The sequence below is a fragment of the Canis lupus genome, chromosome 32 (assembly GCF_048164855.1).
Source record: "Canis lupus baileyi chromosome 32, mCanLup2.hap1, whole genome shotgun sequence".
Classification (NCBI taxonomy): domain Eukaryota; kingdom Metazoa; phylum Chordata; class Mammalia; order Carnivora; family Canidae; genus Canis; species Canis lupus.
The window spans coordinates 4,069,873-4,092,372 of NC_132869.1; the positions used below are offsets into that span (position 1 = coordinate 4,069,873).

Below are 22,500 nucleotides of genomic sequence, written 5' to 3' on the forward strand. Positions count from 1 at the left end.
GGGGACCTGATCTGTCAGCTGAGGTTCACTGACAAATCTGTGCAGAGGAGAGAGTAAAGATTTGTCAGAAACATTTTTAGCCTTGAATATTATTCTTCCCATACTTCACTAATAATCTATTGCTGCTGATGATCTTTTGTGTGTTCATGAATAGTGGGCCAGTTTCATAATAAGTTGCCTAGCCCACACATGAATAATAATGCCTTCACTCAACACCCACTCCTATTTATTTGGTAACTCAGAAAAAAATAGTGATATAGTTTTTGAATAGTTATTTATACCACTTCTGAAAAGTATATTTGGTTTTAAAATAATTATATATAACATACTTTATCACATGAAAAGTTTAATACATTTCTTTTTTTTTAAGATTTTATTTATTTATTCATGAGAGACACAGAGAGATAGGCAGAGGGAGAAGCAGGCTCCATGTAGGATGCCTGATGTAAGACTCAATCCTGGAATCCAGGATCACACCCTGAGCCAAAGGCATGCTCAACCACTGAGCCACCCAGACGTCCCTAATGCATTTCTTCATTATAGATGGTTTATTAATATATCTCTTCATTTGTAGACATTTTTGCAACAAATTTTCTTTTGTAATGTCTACACTTTATATTTGCTTTTAGTTATAAATCTGATTCATATTATATAGAAATCTTTTGCATTTTATTTATTTATAAACCAGTGCTACCTAGCCTTAGATCCGAAATATTCAATCCACTGATAAGCTTTTAATATTCAAATAGCTTTCTTTTCCATATAAAAATTGTTTAGGAAATAATTGAGGTAAAATATAATTATGATATACACTGAATGGTGTAGCAATTTATATCTTCTGGTCTCAAACCACTTGATTAAATAATAATATTAAACTTTCCTGAGTTGTTGTTCTATGATTTATCCCAAATTTCACCTTCCAATCTAAAGATTTAGTACTGGAGCACCTGGGTGGCTCAGCCAGTTAAGAGTCCAACTTCTGATTTCAGCTCAGGTTTTAATCTCAGGGTTGTGAGTTCAGGCCCCACATTGGGCTCCACATTTGACATGGAGCCTACTTAGAAAAAAAAATTAAAAATGAGAACCTTAGTATTAACTAAATCTGAGCATGTATAGTAAAATCCGGATGTCAAAAGTCTCAAATTCTGAAAGCTAGGCAATTGTCTTCATTTTGTGTATTCCTCCAAGTATATAGACATGAGAAACTCAGAGGGCATGAACATTAATATACATATAGAGTGGAAGAGATAGGTCTTTAAGAATCACTACCAAAGAGAAGAGTATCCAACATTTTGTTTTAATGGAAAATGTGCCCGGTATGTGAGATTTCATATTCTTTTATAATAAATAACAAAGACACTACATCCCAAGGCTGAATTCACTTTTCCTCAATACTTCCAGGATCCACAGGGTAAGGGCCCCTATGAAAAATTGACCCGATCAGAACAGAGTCCTTAAGGAGAGTTTTCACAGTAGATATTAAAATTACTAACTAAAATGAAAAGTTTAATTGAAGAGATTAATTTCTCTTTTTTTATTTTTATTTATTTATTTATTCATGACAGACACAGAGAGAGAAAGGCAGAGACACAGGCAGAGGAAGAAGCAGGCTCCATGCAGGGAGCCCACGTGGACCTGATCCTGGGTCTCCAGGACCACACTCCAGGCTGAAGCCCAACGCTAAACCGCTGGGCCACCAGGGCTGCCCAAAGAGATTAATTTCTAAGAATAATCAAGATGAATCTGAATGTCTTTGACTGGTCATGAAAGAACTCTTCCTGAAATTTAAAACCTTACCCAACAGTCTCCTCATTGCCACTTTCATATCCTTATTTCTGAAAGTATAGATAACAGGATTCATGAAAGGAGTGATAAGGGCATCAAAGATGGCTAAAAATTTATCTATGGGTAAGGTAGGGAATGGCCACACATAGACAATAATGCAAGGACCAAAGAAAAAGACCACCACGGTGATGTGAGCAGAGAGAGTGGAAAGGGCCTTGGATGGACCACCTGAAGAATGTTTGCGAACTGTGACCAGGATGAAGATATAAGACACAATCAAGATGAAGAAGGTACCCATAGAGATGAACCCACTGTTGGCAGTGACCAGAAACTCCAGTCTGTATGTGTCTGTACATGCAAGTTTGATGAACCGAGGAAAATCACAATAAAAACTATCCATTGTGTTGGGACCACAAAAGGGCAAGTTTACAACAAAAGCCAGTTGGGCCACAGAATGGATGAGTCCAATGGTCCAAGCAACAGCCAGAAGAGAAATGCACATTCTTAGGCTCATAATGCTCAGGTAGTGGAGGGGCTTACAGATAGCAATGTATCGGTCATAGGCCATGACAATGAGCAGCACCATCTCTGTACCCCCAACAGTGTGAATGAAAAACATCTGAGTAATGCACCCTGTCAAGGAGATGACTTTATGTTTTCTGAAAAGGTCATAAATCATCTTTGGGCTTGCAATGCTAGAAACACCTGTGTCGATGATGGAAAGATTTGCCAGCAAAAAATACATAGGTGAATGTAAGTGATGGTCTGAGATGATAGTGACCACAATGAGAAGGTTTCCTAGCATACTTGCTATGTAAAATATAGTAAAAAACAAAAAAAGAAGAATCTGAATCTCCCAAGAACTGGTGAGTCCCAGTAACAAAAATTCAGACACCACAGAGTGATTTCCTCCATCCATCAACTTCGTGTGCCAGGCCAACTCTGAAGTTACCTAAAGAGCATAAAAGGGAGAAAAACATTATATCCAAGTTAAAAGGGAAACCTGGCTATAGGATTACACAAATGTCAAAAACTGAAGACCACTTAGCTAGTGTACACAGTTAATAGAGATGACATAGTACAAATATCACAGAGAGCCAGGACCAAAATTTTTTCCATGCCTAGATCTTTGTTATTTAATTATGTGCCTCCAATTTAGTTTGGTCTTTAGTGCATAGGGAAGAGGGAGAAATGTAGACAAAGTTACCTAAGAAATTAAGGAGAAATATACCAGGAAATAAACATACTTTCTAATTTCTATACTGAACTATGCCACAGAATGGAAACTGCAAAAAGACACATAGAACTCTTTAGAAACGTGCTCTAATTTATTCTTTTAAATGGCTGCCCAATAATCACAGTGTGGATGGATCATAATTTCCCTATTAATAGGCATTTACCTTGTTTCCAGTTTTTTGACCCATGCAGACAATGCTACAGATAACTATCCTTATACATACACACATCCTTGTGCATCGGTGCTTTCCTCGCTGTGTCACAGATTCCCAGAGGTGAGATCACTGGGTCAACATGCACATATTTTTAAAAATATGTTAGTAGTGTTGCCCAACAGCTTTGGGCAAAAAAGCTGGAACAACACATACTTCTATAAGGATAAATGTTAACACTTTCTTTAATTGTTCCCAGAATAGTGGGTATAAAGTGACAGCTCACTGCTGTTCTGGTTTTCATTTCCCTGACAGCCAATAAATTCAAACGTTCTTCTTTGGTGAAATTTCTGTCTTTTGCCCATTTCATGATTGGATTGTTTCTTGGGTGTTGAGTTTAAGAAGTTCTTTATAGATCTTGGATACTAACCCTTTATCTAATATGTCATTTGCAAATATCTTCTCCCATTCTGTAGGTTGTCTTTACTTCTGTTGACTGTTTCTTTTGCTGTGCAGAAGCTTTTTATCTTGATGAAGTCCCAATAGTGCATTTTTGCTCTTGTTTCCCTTGCCTTCATGGATGTATCTTGCAAGAAGTTACTGTGGCCGAGTTCAAAAAGGGTATTGCCTGTGTTCTCCTTTAGGATTTTGATGGATTCTTGTCTCACATTTAGATCTTTCATCCATTTTGAGTTTATCTCTGTGTCTGGTGTAAGAGGATGGTCTAGTTTCATTCTGCACGTGGCTGTCCAATTTTTCCAGCATCATTTATTGAAGAGACTGTCCTTTTTCCAGTGGATAGTCTTTCCTACTGTGTGGAATATTATTTGACCATAGAGTTGAGGGCCCATTTCTGGGTTCTCTATTCTGTTCCATTGATCTAAGTCTGTTTTTGTGCCAGTACCATACTGTCTTAATGATCACAGCTTTCAGTACATCTTGAAATCCGGCAATGTGATGAAAGACAAACATTATATGGTCTCATTCATTTGGGGAATATAAAAAATAGTGAAAGGGAATAAAGGGGAAAGGAGAGAAAATGAGTGGGAAATATCAGTGAGGGTGACAGAACATGAGAGACTCCTAACTCTGGGAAATGAACAAGAGGTAGTGGAAAGGAAGGTGGGCAGGGGTATGGGGTGACTTGCCGGGATGAGCACTGCGTGTTACACTATATGTTGGCAAATCAAACTCCAATAAAAAAAATATATACAAAAATAAAAATAATTTAAAAATTTGAACGTTCTTACAGTTTGGATCTTCTCTTCCATGAACTGCCTCTTCATGACTGTTCCTGTTTCCTACTGTGCTTTTGTCTTTTCGTTGTTTTTTTAACCAATTTGTAAGAGCTCTTTTTATATTACAGATATTAAGCATTTGTCATTTGTTTTATCTTTTCTAAATCAATTATCTATTAATTTTGTTTCTGGTTTCTTTTGTCAACACCCAAGTTTAAAAAAAAAAAAAACACCCAAGTTTTTAACTGTTAAATGATTAATTATAGCCATCACTTTTTTGTACCTACAGCTTTTAAGATCTCCTTGCCTCCTGAATTATACATGTACACCCTTAGATTTTCTTTCAATATTTTGTTTTGTTTTGCTTTCTGTTTAGGACTATGCTTTATTATTTTTGTCTATGCCTTAAGATATAAGTCCACTTTTAATTTCTTCCAGGTGAATAGAGTAGTAATGGCACTGTGCATTAAATGACCCATTCTTTCCTCTTTGAATTTAACTACTATTTTTGCATTATGCTAAATTCTCAAGTATTTTGGGATCTGTTTCTGAATCCTTTATTCTGATTTCACTGATACACATGTCTTTTTCTGTAGAAACATCAGGGTAATACTATGTCACTATATCTGATAAAACAAGTCCCTCCCTCACTGTCCTTATTTTTCATACTTCATAAGCATGTATTTATAGCATATAAATTTTAAATTCATTTTATCCAACCCCTCTCAAAATCCCATTGAACTTCTGATCTGAATTGTGGTAAATTCGTATATTAACTTTGAATGAAGTAGCACAGTTATGGTGGTATCCTCCCATTCAAGAAGATAGTAGAATTTGTTCAAACCTTGTTTCATGTCTTTCATTATGATTTTGCCATTTTTAATATATATTCTATTTTCTCTCTATTAAAATTATTCCTATGTACATTATAGCTTTTTCTCTTGGCATTATAAATGAAATATCTCTTCTCACTTCCATTTCTAGGTTCTTTTAGCTAGAATGAAGAAAAATAATTTTTATCTGTTTTGTGTACTCACCTTACTACATTAGGTTATTGGGTGAATAGTTTTTACTGAAATATCTTGGGTTTTCTAGATTTACAATAATGTCATCAGCAAAAAGAGACAACGTTTTCATATTTAATTTTTTGCTGGTTTGGTTAAGATAGCATTCATTTTATCAACCCCTTGTTAACATGAAAGTCCTACTATGCTTTCCTATTTTTTTCATGTTTATTGTCCTTTTTCCAGTGATACATTTCTCTATTCTTATTTTAAAATAAGATGCCAATTGGGCGCCTGAATGGCTCAGGTGGGTAGGCAACCAACTCCTAACTTTGACTTGGGTGGTGATCTTGGGGTCATGAAATAAAACCCCTCATCAGGCTCCACACTGGGCATGGAGCTTACTTGGGATTCTCTCTCTCCCTTTCCCTCTGCCCCTTCTCCTCCCCATCCAAAAAAATAAAAATAAATAATAACAAATAAATTAAATAAGATGACAACTATTTTCCCTACCAATATGTTCTATTTTCTTCCTGCCTTCCCCCAACAGCAATTAAGATAAGACCTTTAAAATACCTTTCTCGGGATCCCTGGGTGGCGCAGCGGTTTGGCGCCTGCCTTTGGCCCAGGGCGTGATCCTGGAGACCCGGGATCGAATCCCACGTTGGGCTCCCGGTGCATGGAGCCTGCTTCTCCCTCTGCCTGTGTCTCTGCCTCTCTCTCTCTCACTGTGTGCCTATCATAAATAAATAAAAAACTTAAAAAAAAATTAAAATACCTTTCTCCCCATCTTCTTATCTCCTCCTTACATTCAAATTAAATCAGTTCTTTTTTATCTTTCTGGATTTTCTAATTATTTTATATATTATGCCTTAGTCTATACCCCTCCCTATTTGGTTTCCTTCATGATTTCTATCCCATTGTCTTTATCCTACATGCTTTAAGATATCATTGCACCTAACATTCTAGCCTCAAATATAAATTTCAAGAATAATCATCCTTTGTTTAAATTCATCACAACTGTTCAGTTCCAAAGGGTCTTGTTTATATTGCTCATGAATCCCTTTACATGCTAGTATTTCTTTTTATTGAAATTAGCTTCTACTTCTTCCAACAGCCTTGTGTCCAATATCAGATTAATATCACATATATTTAGAACATGCTTTATACATATAAATTCCAATATCTGAGATGAAATTTCAGAAGTCATCTATATAATCTGTCTGATTTCAAGATTTATTCAATATATCCAGTCCAGTCTGGTACTGTTTTTGCTTCTCTAAACTCTCAGGGATATAAATACCACCTAATCCAAAGTGTTAGACTCCTTGTTAGGTGTTGTTGGAATAATAATAGAAAATTGCCTAAAAACCTGTGAAGTAAGTAAACATCGTGTCAGTAGGGTTTGAAGTAAACTATGACTCTCAATTACAATATTTTTATGTATTGCTTTACGTTAAAGTGATTAAAGCTGACTTGAGGATTTGATTTTGTTTTGAGAGTTTGCTTTTTTTTAAGGCTCCAAACTAAGAATTAATCTCATCCAAATATTTTCTGTCACAGTGGAGGTTGATCTTGAAGACAAGTGAAATTTTTCCTCACGATAACAAAGAACTAGAATTTAAAATAAAAATCCAATCCTGTTATCTTCTATATATACAAATTTGGGTATTGCATAGTTTATTTAAGTTGGTTCATTTATTTTTCTTCCTATGTTTCTTGTTCTGGAGAGACAGATGTAAAATATTGGTTAAAAGTGAAGAATCACAAACCAGACCACTGGGTTTAAACTTGCCTTAACCACTTGCCCTTCCACTAACCCTTGGAAGAGGATTTCAACTCTCTCCATGTTGACCTCAGTCTGTACTTTCTGATTAAGTCCTCTTTCCAGCTTATGTCTTAGTTTAGATAACATACCCCCGCAGGCAAAGCTTCCTCTGATGGGAACCAAAACTACCCCCTTTAAGCAATAGGGCCTGCCCAGACACCAGCATGACCCCATGTGATTGACCTAAAGACAATGAGCCACCTGACCTCTACTGCCCACTTGCAGATACCCTCTGACCTTTGTCCCACATTTTCCTTACATAAACCTAGAAGTTTTTTCAGCACTTTGGAGACAATCTTTGAGATGTTAGTATGCACTCATCCTTCTGCCTTTGGGTTTTGCCAATAGTGAGTGGCCAAACCCGGTCTAAATGGTACCCCCCGGGGATCCCTGGGTGGCGCAGGGGTTTGGCGCCTGCCTTTGGCCCAGGGCGCGATCCTGGAGACCCGGGATCGAATCCCACATCGGGCTCCCGGTGCATGGAGCCTGCTTCTCCCTCTGCCTGTGTCTCTGCCTCTCTCTCTCTCTCTGTGACTATCATAAATAAATAAACATTTTAAAAAAAAAAATAAAATAAAATAAATGGTACCCCCCATATCCAAGTGCTCTTGCTCCCCTGAGGCCCAGTTACACCCTGACCTCAGATAACTTACTTAATCTTATTGTGTCTAAGTTTACTAACCTGTTCAATTGGAGTAATAATAGTCTAATCTCAAAAAATGCTATGAGTAAAGAACTTAGAACAGTATTGGACACATAGCAAAAATTAAGTAACTGTTAACTGTAATAATGTTATTATAAACATCCTCAGTTCACTGAACTCTCAGACTTGTCTTTTTGTCATTCCCTCGTTTTCACCTTTGTTCACTGTATACATTTATCTTGCCTTGTTCTACTCCTAATGGATTTCTTTTATATTCTAATTATGCCCTCCCCAAAAGCTTGACCACTATGTCAAAGGCAGTGGATATGAAAAGGCTTAATACTTTCATTAGCATACAAATGCTAGTTGAATCTAAGTAGGTAGGTGTATCACTCATTCAATTCTATCCTAAACAGTAGTCATATTTCCCATAGTCTACTAAACACTGTCACCTAAATGCTTATATGTCAATCTTGTATATGTGGAATTTCACATGACTACCACAAAGCCAGTAATCATCTCTCCCTTCCCCAGGCAGGCAGCTTTTCTTTCAAATCTAGTATGGTATTATAAGCATCTTATCCACTCGGCTCTTCTCAGATCCTCCACTTACTTTTTTACTAGTAATTACCAAAACTCTACTATACAGGACAATTGATATCTCCCAATCTAACCTGAATATGGCCATCAGATGACTCTTCCTAAATAGCACTTTGGTATTGTAACTACCACCACCGAAATATGTTCAGTAGTTTTCATTGCTTCTGAAAGTACAAAATCCTAATTTAGAGTGTGCGGCTACAATTTGGCTCTATACCATCTTTCCAGGATGCTTCTATGTTCAAGAAATATTTATTCCTCCTTAATACTATCTACTCTAGGGGTGCCTGGGTGGCTCAGTCCATTTTAAGCATCTGCCTTAGGGTCCTGGAATTGGGTCCAGGGGTGGAGCCCTGCAGTGGCCTCCCTGCTCAGTGGAGAGTCTGCTTCTCTCTCTGCTCCTCCTTCATGCTCTGCTCTCTATCTTGCTCTTTCTCTCTCTCTCTCTCTCTCTCAAGTAAATAAGTAAAATATTTTTTAAAAAATACTATCTGCTCTATCACCTCACCTATAGGTGACTTTCTCTTTAGCTCCCTGCATTCTGACAGCTATCCCCTCAACCTTTATACTGGTCTCATTGATGTGGGGCCACTGATTATATACTTTTTAGTTAGTGAGACCTAGGGATAATGTAAGTCTCTAAGGAATCTATATATACTGAAAGCAGGGTCTCCAAGACTTTGGAGGGCTATTTATTGTCAAGATAAGGTTATTCTTTATTGCTTTAGTAAAGCATTAGTCATGAGACCCTTTAGATATGTGTTAGTGGGTCACATGTTGCAAGATGATTGTTATATCTGGAGGTTTGCAGTTATCAGAATGAAATTACATTAAGCAAAGCAAAGCTACATTGGTCGAACATTAAGGTTGTAGGAGTGTTATGCCCTGTATGTGTCAAGCATTTATCAGTGGGCTACACATTGTAAGGAGACTTCATTTTAGCTACAATTCTCTGCTTGCCTTTGTTCCCCTCATCATCATGAAGATCATTAAATATCTTGAGGTAGCTAAATCTTCATCCTTATGATCTCTCTGCATCATTTCATACTGTTCACCATTTCCTACATTCTGGAAAATATGATACATAGTGGGGTGTTCAGAGACTTTGTCATTTTTCTCCCTATTGGTAATGTCTAGTCTATAGGCTGGACCTAATAAAATAATCTCACAAATTAGAATTTTAACTAGAATCATCAACATAAGGAAGGACTTAAATCTTTATGGATTTACATTCTCATTATGTCGTACACCTGAAACCAATATACTATTATATATCAATTAAACTTCAGTTTTTGAAAAGACAAAAAAAAGTTTAGCCAAAAGAGGAATATTTAAAGGGCAGAGAAGAACTAGAAGTAGAAGATGACGGTCAGTGCAAACATTACTGGAAGCTTGAGTTGTCACTCCACAGGGAAAAAAAAATGGGTTAATTTTTTTTTTCTATCTGGTTTACAGTTGAAGAGAAAGATCAAAAGTTATTCCCGGTACAGGGGCCAGAGACATTCTGTTCATTGAACATACAGAAAGATTCATAAGGAAAAAGTAGATAGTAGAATCTCTGATATTAATATAATATTATTTTAAAAGATCCACTTCCAATAGTTAGGAAGATCATTTTACTTAATTTCCCTCTTCCCTGAGAATTCTTATGTGGATACAATTGGGGGAAAAAAATTCTAACTAGAGTCATTAACAAATGAAAGGATTTCAATGTCATAGCTTAAGGCAGAATGTGCCTAAATACACGGTGCATAACTTAACTTTAAGTATATGCAAACGTGTAAATTCTAAAGCCTACTTTGGGCATCCTTTTGGGGTTTTTTCTTGTTGCTTTTGTTGTTTTGTTTTGTTTTTTGTTTTTGTTTTCGTTTTTGTTTTGGGCATCCTTTTGAGTGTTTCCTAAATGATATTCTTCACTCCTCTCCAAACCTCAGATATAATTTACTTAGGATAATTATTTGGGAGTAATTACTTTTGCTGTAACTTCCATATAGATGGAAACTATTATCATCTACCATATAGTGATCCTTTGACACATGTGAAAAATGCTGAAGGGACCATAAAACTACTGATCAATCAACTAAATCTACTGATCAGCCATATAATTTTTTTAAACTCTTACACATCTTCTTCTTAATCTTATGATACCCAGAATAAATACTTCAAATTTTTTAATTTGAGTATAGTTGGCATACATTGTTATATTAGTTTCACAAATACTTTTTACTAATGGTGTCTTTTTTTTCTCAACTCTCTTTAACATATTAGCAGTTCTCTGATTCTCTTCGCTGTCTACACATCATTTCTATTTCCTTAATGTTCTAATGAATCTTGGTTGTAAAACATTGGTATGAGTCTCTCTAATTATAAATATAATACAATTATTTCCTAAATGTTACAAGTCAGACTTTTGTTAATTCTGGCCTCATATTGGTTTTAGGTTATATTTATATTAGTATTATATATAATACCTGTACTACATCCTCTGGAAATAAAGATGCTATATGTTAGAATATCATTAGTCCTTATGATTAGCCATATGAGTTATAAAGTCATCTGAATTAAGAATGTTTCAATTCTCTCACATAATTATAACTAAGACAATTTTCTTCTGTCCTACCATGAACGCTGCTATTTTTTATCTTGTTTCATTAATCATTTTCTACAGGATATGAGTACCAAAATTTATACCATCAGTTGCTTTTTTCTAAAAGTTTATGGCCTCTAAAAACCTTTCACATCTTTTGTTGTACAATACACAGGGGAAAGTACAGGAAAGAAAATATGATCCATATTTTACAAATTAGAAAATAAGAACTCAAAGAGATTAAACGAATTGCATAATTTTGCATAGCTAAGTGTCAAATTTAAGTCCAATTCTTGGAATTGTTGTAAAGATGCAAGTGAATAAAAGAAGTATGTGAAGAAAATGACAAAATTTTAACACTTGCTATCTTCCTATGAAGGGACTGTGGGTGATTTTTTTCCCTTCCTTATACTTTCATAAATTTTCTACTTTGCACATCTATTTCTCTTTTTAAAAAATATTAATTGAAAAAAAAACAAGTTGAGGGCTTCTGGGTGGCTCAGTCAGCTAAGCTTTGGCTCAGGTCACACACGTTCTTAGGGTCCTGGTACCTCAATGGCTCCCTGCTCACCTGCTTAGCAGGGAGTATGTTTCTCCCTTCCCCTCTGCTTCACCATCCTCACCGCAGCTCACGCGCTCACACTCTCTCTCTCTCAAAAATAAATAAAATCTTTAATTAAAAAAAAAAAAAAAGCAAGTTGACTCCAGAGTTCAGCCTCTTCACTAAACTGCTCTGTGAGTCGCTGACAACCTACTGTCAAAAATAACTTCAAGGGGGATCACCCTGGGTGGCTCAGTGGTTTAGTGCCTGCCTTCCAACCAGGGCATGATTCTGTAGACCCAGGATTGAGTCCCATGTCAGGCTCCTTGCATGGAGCCTGCTTCTCCCTCTGCCTGTGTCTCTGCCTCTCTCTCTCTCTCTCTGGGAGTCTCTCATGAATAAATAAATAAAATCTTTTTTAAAAAAAACCTTCAAGGGCATGAGAAAGTAGCTTCTACTACCAAGGTACTTGAAAGAAGTTCATAGAAGAAGGTCTTAGTGTCTACCTCCTCTTCTCCAGCTCTTCTACCATCTACTATCATACTGCCTTCTATGACTTCTCAGTTATCTACTACCCACATGCTGTTTCTGGCTGTCTAAGACCTTCACTATGTCATTCTCACCCAGATCTAATGTCTTTTTTTTTTGTAAGATTTTATTTATTCATGAGAGATGCAGACACACACACACACACACACACACACACACACAGGCAGAGGGAGAAGCAAGCTTCCCGCGGGGAGCCTGATGCAGGACTGGATCCCAGGACCCAGGGATCATGACCTGAGCCAAAGCCAGATGCTCAACCACTGAGCCACCCAGGCACCCCCAGATTTAGTTTCTAAGTTCCTAGCCTCCAGTGTTATCCTTTCAAGGACCTTTCAATTAAACTATGTACATGCTAAGCCATATCCACATAAGGTGTTAAAAAGAAATCAATGGTTACTTGGATTTGTATAAATTTAACTCATAAAATTTTCATTTTAGTTATATATGTCCATAACTGTGCCATGCTTCCTGACTATTCTAGGCTACTCCAACTCTTCCACTCTCAATCTGCCCTCTTTGCACAGAAGGAGACATTAACAACTTGGCGCTCAACTTCTGAAATGTTACCTATACCTAATCTTAGCTCCCTATGGTGAAATTTTCACATGAAAATTGTAGTTTACTGCATTCCACTTACTGTTTCATCTATATTGCACCAAAAAACAAAACAGATGAATCTTCTCTGAGCCCTATAAATGGCTTACACTAAATGCTGAAAATGTCATTAATCTTATTTGCAAAGAAAGGCAGTGGGAACCAGACTCTTTCTTACCTGAGTTAGATCAAAGAATCTAATCTTCCAATTGGTAGTAAATCAATTCCTTCCAAATTTTGTGACAAGATAGAGAGCTTCCATTATGTAAAAACTATAATTTCTAAAAGAGAAAAATAAGAATTCGTTTAATGGATACTGAGGGCCATATGACAGAAATTGGGAGTGCATAAAACTTAGAACTGAAAATATCATTAGGCATTTGCCACAAAAACTAAAAGAAAATACAGAATAGGGGAACAGAAAAGAATAAGAAATAGAAAAGATGAAATACGCTGTTTCTTCCTCCTGGAACATCCTCTTCTAGTCAAAATCTCACCTTTGATTCACAATCCAGTTTATTTAATCCTCCAAATACCCTTAGCAATAACTTCACCAGTGACCTTAGCAAGAGCTGGAGTTGGTTCATCTTGATACTCCTGCCCAGAATAAATATAATCACAAATATGTGGAATAACAATTAATAACAAACTGTGTATTCAGTTAGGAGAGGAAATAATTACTGAGCAATCATTGGAGAAAGACCCAAGAGTAGGTTGGATTAATGTTCAGTCTGCTAAACTGAATGTTCAGTCTGCTAAAACATTTGTTTTGCATGCATTTTACATGATAGTATTTGAAGTTGGAGCATTTTTCTAGGTTGAGGGAGGACAATTTCACAATTTTGACTGGGATTGTAACCTTTTCCAAAACAAAGAGCTTAATATTGTTTTCCTCAAGTAAAACAGATTCTAATCAGCAACCTTGAATACTAATGACCAAATGATGGTGTGAGTCTTGGGAATAGCCAACCTTTTCTTGATTATATTTGCTTGGGAATTATTCCTGGGATTCCACATTGATTTTCCCCATGGGGAATTAAAAAGGGTAATAGTGTCTCAGATAGTTGTACAGAAATATTTTTGCTTTAAAATGAATCAGTAAAGGGGTGCCTGACTGGCTCAGTCAAAAGAGTGTGTAACTCTTAATCTCAGGGTCATAAATTACACTGTCACATTGAGTGTAGAGATTATTTACATAAATACATACAAACATAGATACATACATAAACATTTTTTAAAATAATAAGAAACAAAATTAATCCATACAAGTACCTAAGAAATCCAACACATTAGAATGCTTGAGAAGCAGCTAGAAAGGGAAAGAGTACTACTGTACTTTAGTACTAACTAGAGATTTCATGGCAAAAACACTCATCAATGAGAACAAGGAGGTAAAAGCAAATGAAAAATCACAGGACAAAAAGCTATATCTTACTTTAGCAATCTGGGCTTTCTAGATGATTTTCAGTCCCACAAAATTCAAAATCCAAGACCTTAGACTACATAAATCCATCAGGGTGTTATCAAGTGACAAAGTGGTAACTACCGGGGTATAAAAGGAATTATGTCAGAAAATCTTGAAATAAATACACCATTTCCAGAAAAGCCTTCTTGACCACATTTAACAAAAGAGATTCTTATACTTTGCTTTCACTGTCTTCTGCTTCTATTATCAACATCTTTGGGTATTATTGTTCAGATATTATTGCCTCATATTAACTCTTGCAAAGAACTACAACTGATTGGCTCCAACACCACCACCACACTCTGCCATAATCTGACTAGTAAACAAGCAGAGGTACACACAGTGCAAAACACATAGTCAATATTTAATAAATATTAATTTTAAAAATATTTGACTAATTTTTTTCTAATGTAGTTTAGAATAATTTTTACAATTGATCAATAATAGGCTCAAAATATATAAATAAAAAATTCATTAAGAAAATTCTTTTGTGCATAATAGAAAACTTCAATACATCTCTTACACATCTATACGTCAAGTAGACAAAAAAACAGCAATGCTATGGTTTTGAACACTACTAACAATTGAATAATCATGATCTAGTTAAAATATGTGGAACTCGGGGATCCCTGGGTGGCGCAGAAGTCTAGCGCCTGCTTTTGGTCCAGGGCACGATCCTGGAGACCCGGGATTGAATCCCACGTCGGGCTCCCGGTGCATGGAGCCTGCTTCTCCCTCTGCCTGTGTCTCTGCCTCTCTCTCTCTCTCTCTCTCTCTCTGTGACTATCATAAAAAATAAAATAAAATAAAATATGTGGAACTCTGTACCCAACAATTTAAAAATACACTTTTTTTCAAATATACATGGAATAATTACAAAAACTGACCAAGCAAGAGGACGTAAGGTTTTTTTTAAGATTTTATTTATTTATTCATGAAAGATACAGAGAGAGAGGCAGAGACATAGGCAAAGGGAGAAGCATGCTCCCAAGTTAGAAAATGAATAGAATAAACTAAAAAAAAGTAGAATATATAAGAGCAGAAATCAAAGATCATGAAAATAAATATAAAACAAAGAAGAAAAGGCCAGAAGTTGGTTCTTTCAAAAGATTTGTAACTAGACAATACTCTTGTTAACTTGATTGAGCAAGAGAAAATTATATATTTGTATATCTTCTTTGGAGAAATATCTGTTCAAGTTCTTTGCCCATTTTTTTCAGAAGCCCATATGACTTTTATTGTCTATAAATGTAACTTCTTTATTGAACATCATAAAAGAACTTTTACATTAAATGTCATTCATTATTAATTTTCATATATTGGATGCTATATGCATAATGTTACAGAGTATATACTTAAAAATATTTGTATAATTGTTCTAAATTTAAAGTATTATTTGTCATGTAAGTGATATATGAATCTTAATAGGTTGTTTTAAAAGGTATAATTTAACAGTGCCAATGATATGATAATAATATGTCTAAGTTAAATTTAAATAGGTCGGCAGCCCCGGTGGCGCAGCGGTTTAGCACCGCCTGCAGCCCAGGGAGTGATCCTGGAGACCCAGGATCGAGTCCCACGTTGGGCTCCTTGCATGGAGCCTGCTTCTTCCTCTGCCTGTGTCTTTGCCTCTCTCTCCAGCTGTGTCTCTATGAATAAATAAATAAAATCTTTAAAATACATAAATAAATAAAAAATAAATTTAAATAGGTGAAACAGAAAACTATGGGCACAAAGTCTAGCCTTTCCTCTTAGAAATTTGGGACTTTTTAAAACTATTTTATTTATTTATTTGAAAGAGAGAGCAAGTGAGAGACAGAGTACAAGCAGGGTGAGGAATAGAGGGAGAAGCAGACTCCCTGGCGAGCAGGGAGCCCAATGTGGGCTTGATCCCAGGACCCTGGGATCATTACCCAAGCCAAAGGCAGATGTTTTACCAGCTGAGCCAAACAGGTGCCCCAGAAATTTGGAGCTTTTTAAAAAATTGTCTGAATGATTTAATCTTTTTATGCTCATGAAGAAGGGAAAACTCAAAATCATCTGTGAGAGATCTTCTTGTAGTTGAAATTTTTCTGCATCCCACTATTTACAACAATGGTTTCTTCTACAAAATCTCCCAAGAAATATATTCTCTTAGGTCTTTACCCATTTTTTAATCTAGTATTGGGGTTTTTGCTGTTGAGTTGAGGCCCTTCTTTATTTTATAAATTTACCCCTTATGAGATATGTGGTTTACAAATATTTTCTCCCATTCCACAGGTTGTCTTTTGACTCTGTTGATTACTGCCTTTGCTGTACAGAGACTTTCCAGTTGGAAGTAGTCCCACTTGTTTATTTTTGGTTTTTGTTTCTTGTGTACTATTGATGTTCTAGCCAATAAATTATTGCCAAAACCAATGTCAAGAAGCTTTTCCCCTAATGTCTTTTCCTAGAAGTTTTATAGTTGCAGATAGATGGACATTTAAACTTTTAACTATCATCAATTGATTTTTGTGTGTGGTATAAGTTAGGGATCCATTTTTGTTGTTGTTAACCTTCAAAATAAAGCTGCCAGTTATTTTACCAGCAAAAAGATGGGCTTATTTAGGAATAGCAAAGAAAATTTGGGAGAAGCACTCTATAGCAAAGCCATAGGCAAGTCTAGAGAACAAAGGAGAGGAATAATTTTTTTCTCAGAAGAAAGGGTGGGGAGGGGAAGTTGGGAAGGACTGTTATAAACAAAAAGTCCACTGGACTAAACTGGGACTTCAAAGTATAGTGGCTTCTAAATGGCTGAGTTTTGACAGTCCTTTATAAGCTGGGCTGTGGCTGGAGGAGGGGAAAACCTACCTACCCTCTGCTGGGATAGTAAAGTACCATCCAGTGCAAGGTCCTTCTCTTCCTCTTGTATTTGCAATTGGAAACAAGTGGTAGGACATGAGAGCTCCACCTATTGGCCTTCCCACTCCACTTTAGTGAGGTATCCTTACATTAATTTTCGTGTTTTGCATATGAATATTCAGGTTTCCCAACATCATTTGTTAAAAATATCATCCTTATCTCATTGTGTATTCTTGGCACTCTTAAAGATTGTTTGACATTCACACACATGGGTTTATATCTTGGCTCTATGCTCTGTTCATTGGTCTATATGCCTGTGTTTATATCAATACCATACTGTTATAATTATTGTAGCCTTGTAGTATTTGAAATGATTAATTTGAAATCAAAAAGTGTGATGCCTCCAATTTCTTCTTCTTTCAAGATCATATAAATGGTAAGTAGGCATCTGAAAATATGCTCAACATCATTAATTATTGAGGAAATGTGAATCAAAACTATATTGAGAAATGATCTCACACCTAATAAAAAGACTATCATCAAAAAAAAAAAAAAGATAAGTGTTGATGAGAATGTAGACAAATTGGAACACCAGCACTCCTGCTGGGAATGTAAATAGTGCATTCCGTATGCAAAAAAGTGGTTCTTCAAAAACAGCAGTTCTTCAAATAATTAAGAATAGAATTACCACATCAGTATCTCAAAAAGATAACTGCACCCCCACATTTATGGCAACATAATTCACAGTAGCCACGATATAGAAACTGCCAAGTATCCACCAACGAATGAGTGGGTGAGGAAAATCTGATATTCATATTCAGTGGGATGGTATTTAGCTTTGGAAAGGAAGGAAATCCTGCCATTTGTGACAACATGAATAAAACTGAAGGACATTATGCTCAGTGAAATAGCCATTCACGGGACCAATACAAGATTTGCCATATATGAGGGATCTAACATAGTCAAACTTACAGAAGCATAGAATACAATAGTGATCGCTAGAGTCTGGGAAACAGACAGTTGTTTTCCACTGGGTACAAAATTTCAGCTATTTTAGATGAATGAGTCCTAGATACCCACTTACAGCACAGTGTCTGTGATTAACAATATGGTGTTGTACCTTCAAAATTTGCTAAAAGGGTAGACATGGTAAGTGTTGTACCTCACACACGCAAAAAAGTAAAGTAAAACTAAAGGACACACAAGGAAACTTGGGGAGGTGTTTCATATCATCTATTACTTTAATTGTAGTGATGGCAGCATGGATGTTTCCATTGATGTTATCCAACTCATAAAATTGTACACATTAAATATGTGCAATTATTTGCATATTAAAGTACACCTCAGTGATACACAGAATACACAGAGAAAAGAACAAATGAAGACATGAGACAGAAACAGAGAAGGAAAATCGACTAGGAATATATCTCAACATGGTATAGATATATCATTTTTTAAAAAGTAATGAAACTACTGTAAAAAACTTGATACCAATGAATTTTAAAATGGTAAGGATGAAATAGACAAATTCCTTAAAAATATATTCCTAATTCTCTCTTCAGTGAGTCCTAATAAGTATATATATATCTTTAAAGAAGAATGTATGTAAGCTTTAAAAATGAGCAAAAATTAAACAACATTGTAGATTATATACTTCTTTAGAACAATTGTGTTTCAAACAAACAAAAGAAGCATAAACCAAAAAAATCCAGGCTAGTGATTGTTTTGGGTGAAAAAGCAAGGGATAGGGGTTGGAAGAGCAGATCCAACAAGAGATAGGCTCACACATATTTATTTTATTATGCTTTCTAGCTCAAATATATGTTACAGATTTTGTAAATATGTAATATTTCATTTAGAAAGTAGAAAAAATCAATGAGATCAGTAGGTAGTATTTTTTATCTTTTGCATTTGCAGAGATTCAAGTTAATCACATATCCACTGTTTGCAAACATGGGGGAAACTCATGAGTAATTCACTTCTGGTGATGGAATTTCAAATCAACTCAATCACCTTAGAGGGCAGTTTTGCCAAATTTAATCAAGCCTTACGAATACTTTTTGGCACAGCAATTTCATTTCTATCAAGTGATTATGAGGAAGTAATCAAAGCTATGTGTATATAAAATGGTACATCAATATCTTTCATAGCAGAGTTGTTGAAAACTAAAAATTAGAAATAACTAAAAATTAGAAGAATTGACTAAAGCAATATGGCTACATCCATCCACTGGATTACCACACAGTGACCAAGAACTACATGCTAGAGGTAGAATTATCAGCATAAGAGATTTACACATCATATCGTTAAATGACTCACATATCATATTGTTAAATGAATTTTAGAACAACGTGGTCCTATTTTGTATGATTTTTCAAATGCATAAAGGAAAATCCTAAAAGAAATATAACAAAATTTTGACAATTACATGTGAGTGAAATGATTTTCAGTTATTCTTTTCTCTTCCTTGTGCTTATCTTTATGTAACCTACAAATGTACTTTAGATTCCACAAGTTTGTTATTATGAATAAGTTCAACATTTGTGCTAAATCTATGAGATTTTTCCTATTTCATTCCATTCCTTGTGATTCAGAATGAAAGAGTTGTTTCTCTCCCTCTCCGCTTTTATTTACCATTTGTTCCCCAGACAAAAACAAGTAATCATTGACTTCCCACTGTAGGTCAGGCATCCATCTGGGTACAAAGATCAAAAAATCTTGTTTTTTGCTTTATGGACCTTCTTTCCCTGTGGACAGAAACAAAAAATAGTTAATAAAACAGCGCAATCATTCAAATGGAGACGCTCAAACATAGCATATGATAGAAACTGACTGGAGAACAAAGGCAAGAGGGCACTTCTCTAGATAGGAAGTCTTTTCTTGGAGTTGACACTCGGGTTGAACTTGAATGATGAGAAAGAGCCAACCCTGCCTTTACCCAGGCAAAAGTCTTTGCAAGTGAATGGAAATACAGTGTACAGGTCTCAGGCCATGAGAGTATTGGTGTTTTCCAACAACAGGAAGTCCAAAATGGCTAAGAAGAGCAATAAAGGGTCAATGAAGTTGGTAGAGCCAGATCTCGTCAGCTTTAACCAATCCGGGTCAGACAGTGAGGTAGATAGAGTAGGTATGCATCCCCCATCTTGCTGTGCTGTCAACCTGCCCAAAGCTTCCAGAGCTCCCCATGAGCTTCCCTTCTTCCTAGGGCATGCACACACCCAGCACAGACTGGTCAGCATGGGGTCTAACCACTTCCATGACATTCACAAATTCATGAATTCCCTCTACTAAACCCTGTTGTTGAGTCTGCCCACCCTGTCACACCCCTTACTTTCATGAAGTGCTTTTCTTTTTTTTATGAAGTGCTTTTTGTAGCCTCAGAGATGGATCATCCTTTCGTACAATTCAGTTGTATACGTCCTTATTTTTTAAGACGCCATTTCTTTGAGAGAGACAGAGAGCACACATGCAAGCATAGGGAGAGCGGCAGAGGGAGACAAACTCAAGCCGACTCCCTGCTGTATGTGGACACTCGGTAAATCCCGGGACCTATGAGAACATGATCTGAGTCAAAATCAGGCATGGAGCACTTAACCAACTAAGCCACCCAGGCACCCCAAGTTATATCCTTCTCACACAATTTTCTACAGTTCCTAGCATAGGATTTAGAACATAGTAAATATTCAATACCTTTTTTGGTTAATTGAATTTCTATTTATTTAATTTTTTTTATACCCTAGTCAGCTTGTTAACTTCTTCCAGCATATTAGAGAAAAAAAAGAACACCAGAGATAACCAAGACAGGCTTCTTAGAACTATTGCACAGAGCTTTAGGATGCAATTTGAATATGAAAGGAAGTGTATAAAGTAAATCAAATTGTGGCATTTTGAAGTCTGTATTCAACGACTTTTATGTTTAAAATCCTTCAGTCCTGGGCCACCTGGTGGCTCAGTCAGCTAAGCATCTGCCTTTGGCTCAGGTCATGATCTCAGAGTCCAGAGATGGAGCCCAGCATCAGGTTCCCTGATCAGAAAGGAGCCTGCTTCTCCCTCTCCTGCTTCTTCCCCTGATGGTTGCTCTCTCTTTCTCTCTCTCTGATGCTCCTTCCCTCTCTCAAATAATAAAGTATGTTTAAAACTAAATAAACAAATAAATAAAATAGAATACTTTAGTCCTGTAGGAAAAGTGTGTTTCTCCATCAAGGTCTGATAAATGGATTTTTTTATATATATTTTTTATTTATCTATGAGAGACACACACACTCAAACAGAGGCAGAGACACAGGCAGAGGGAGGAGCAGGTTCTATGCAGGGAGCCCGATGTGGGACTTGACCCCAGGTCTCCAGGATCACGCCCTAGGTGGAAGGCAGTGTTAAACCACTGAGACACCCGGGCTGCCCTGATAAATGGATCTAGAAAGGAAAGGAAATAATTTGTAGAAAGCATGGAAGAATGTCATCAAAACTGAGAAGTGGTTTTAATGTTTTATTTCATTTCATTGCACAGGCACTTATATAACACTCTAGATCAAGGATTTTGTAAGCACTTGACAACTACTAGCTTGGTGAAGCCTTATAAACTTATGAGGAAGGTATCTACCATAAAGGAACTGCCTTTTCAGTAAGTCAAAAACAAAGATCAGAAATTTCAGGGATCCCTGGATGGCTCAGCAGTTTAGTGCCTGCCTTTGGCCCAGGTCTTGGGGTTCCGAGATTGGGGTTCCGAGATTGAGTCCCGCATTGGGCTTCCTGCATGGAGCCTGCTTCTCCCTCTGCCTGTGTCTCTCCCTCTCTCTGTCTCTCTGTGTGTCTCTCATGAATAAATAAATAAAATCTTAAAAAAAGAAAAATTCAGATGGTTCAACTTACCTCTATTTTACAGATGACAAAATTTAGGCATAAGGAAGTTAAGCAATCTATGTGTTAGTCAAAACACAAAGCTAAGATTTAAAGTCAGGCAGTCTGGCCCAAGAGAGTGTGCTCTTAACCATGTCACTATAAAAGAAGACAGGTTACCTACTTCTGAGGAATCATTGCTGATTTCATTATAATTAGGGTAAGGATTAGCACTACCTGGGACAAAATTAATAAACAGGTCCTTGTCTTTGCTCATTACCAGGTCCCCATTATTTAACTCCCTGACAGTACAGGAATACAGCTTTTGAAAGTACTGGAGTAATTATAAAGGTTAATGCATAATTGTTACTGCATTGGTTGAAAAGTTTAAGAAGCCATAAACCAGTGGTCCAATGTCAGGCTGATGTTGTGATAAATACACACACAAACACACACACACTTCAAAATAACTTTAGTTCTTTGCTTTCATTTACTAAAGGACAATATATATTGAAAGGTAAGAGACAGACAACAATATCTCTTTAAAATCCTGTTTTTGTCTTTAATTTCTTCACACACTATAGCTACTCTCACACGTCTCACTATACAAACTCAAAAGAAA

General features: G+C 36.2%; 1 protein-coding gene across 1 annotated transcript; it reads right to left on the bottom strand.

The window, feature by feature from the left end:
- Positions 1–482: 482 nt before the first annotated feature.
- Positions 483–19,709, bottom strand: LOC140622535 (olfactory receptor 4F3/4F16/4F29-like). Its single transcript, XM_072808178.1, has 4 exons — positions 19,677–19,709; positions 12,936–13,038; positions 5,992–6,151; positions 483–2,737 (listed from the first exon to the last, which is right to left on the bottom strand). Exons 3-4 carry the CDS (start codon positions 6,094–6,096, stop codon positions 1,733–1,735), a joined length of 1,110 nt encoding a protein of 369 aa, XP_072664279.1. The 5' UTR covers positions 6,097–6,151; positions 12,936–13,038; positions 19,677–19,709; the 3' UTR covers positions 483–1,732.
- Positions 19,710–22,500: the final 2,791 nt, after the last annotated feature.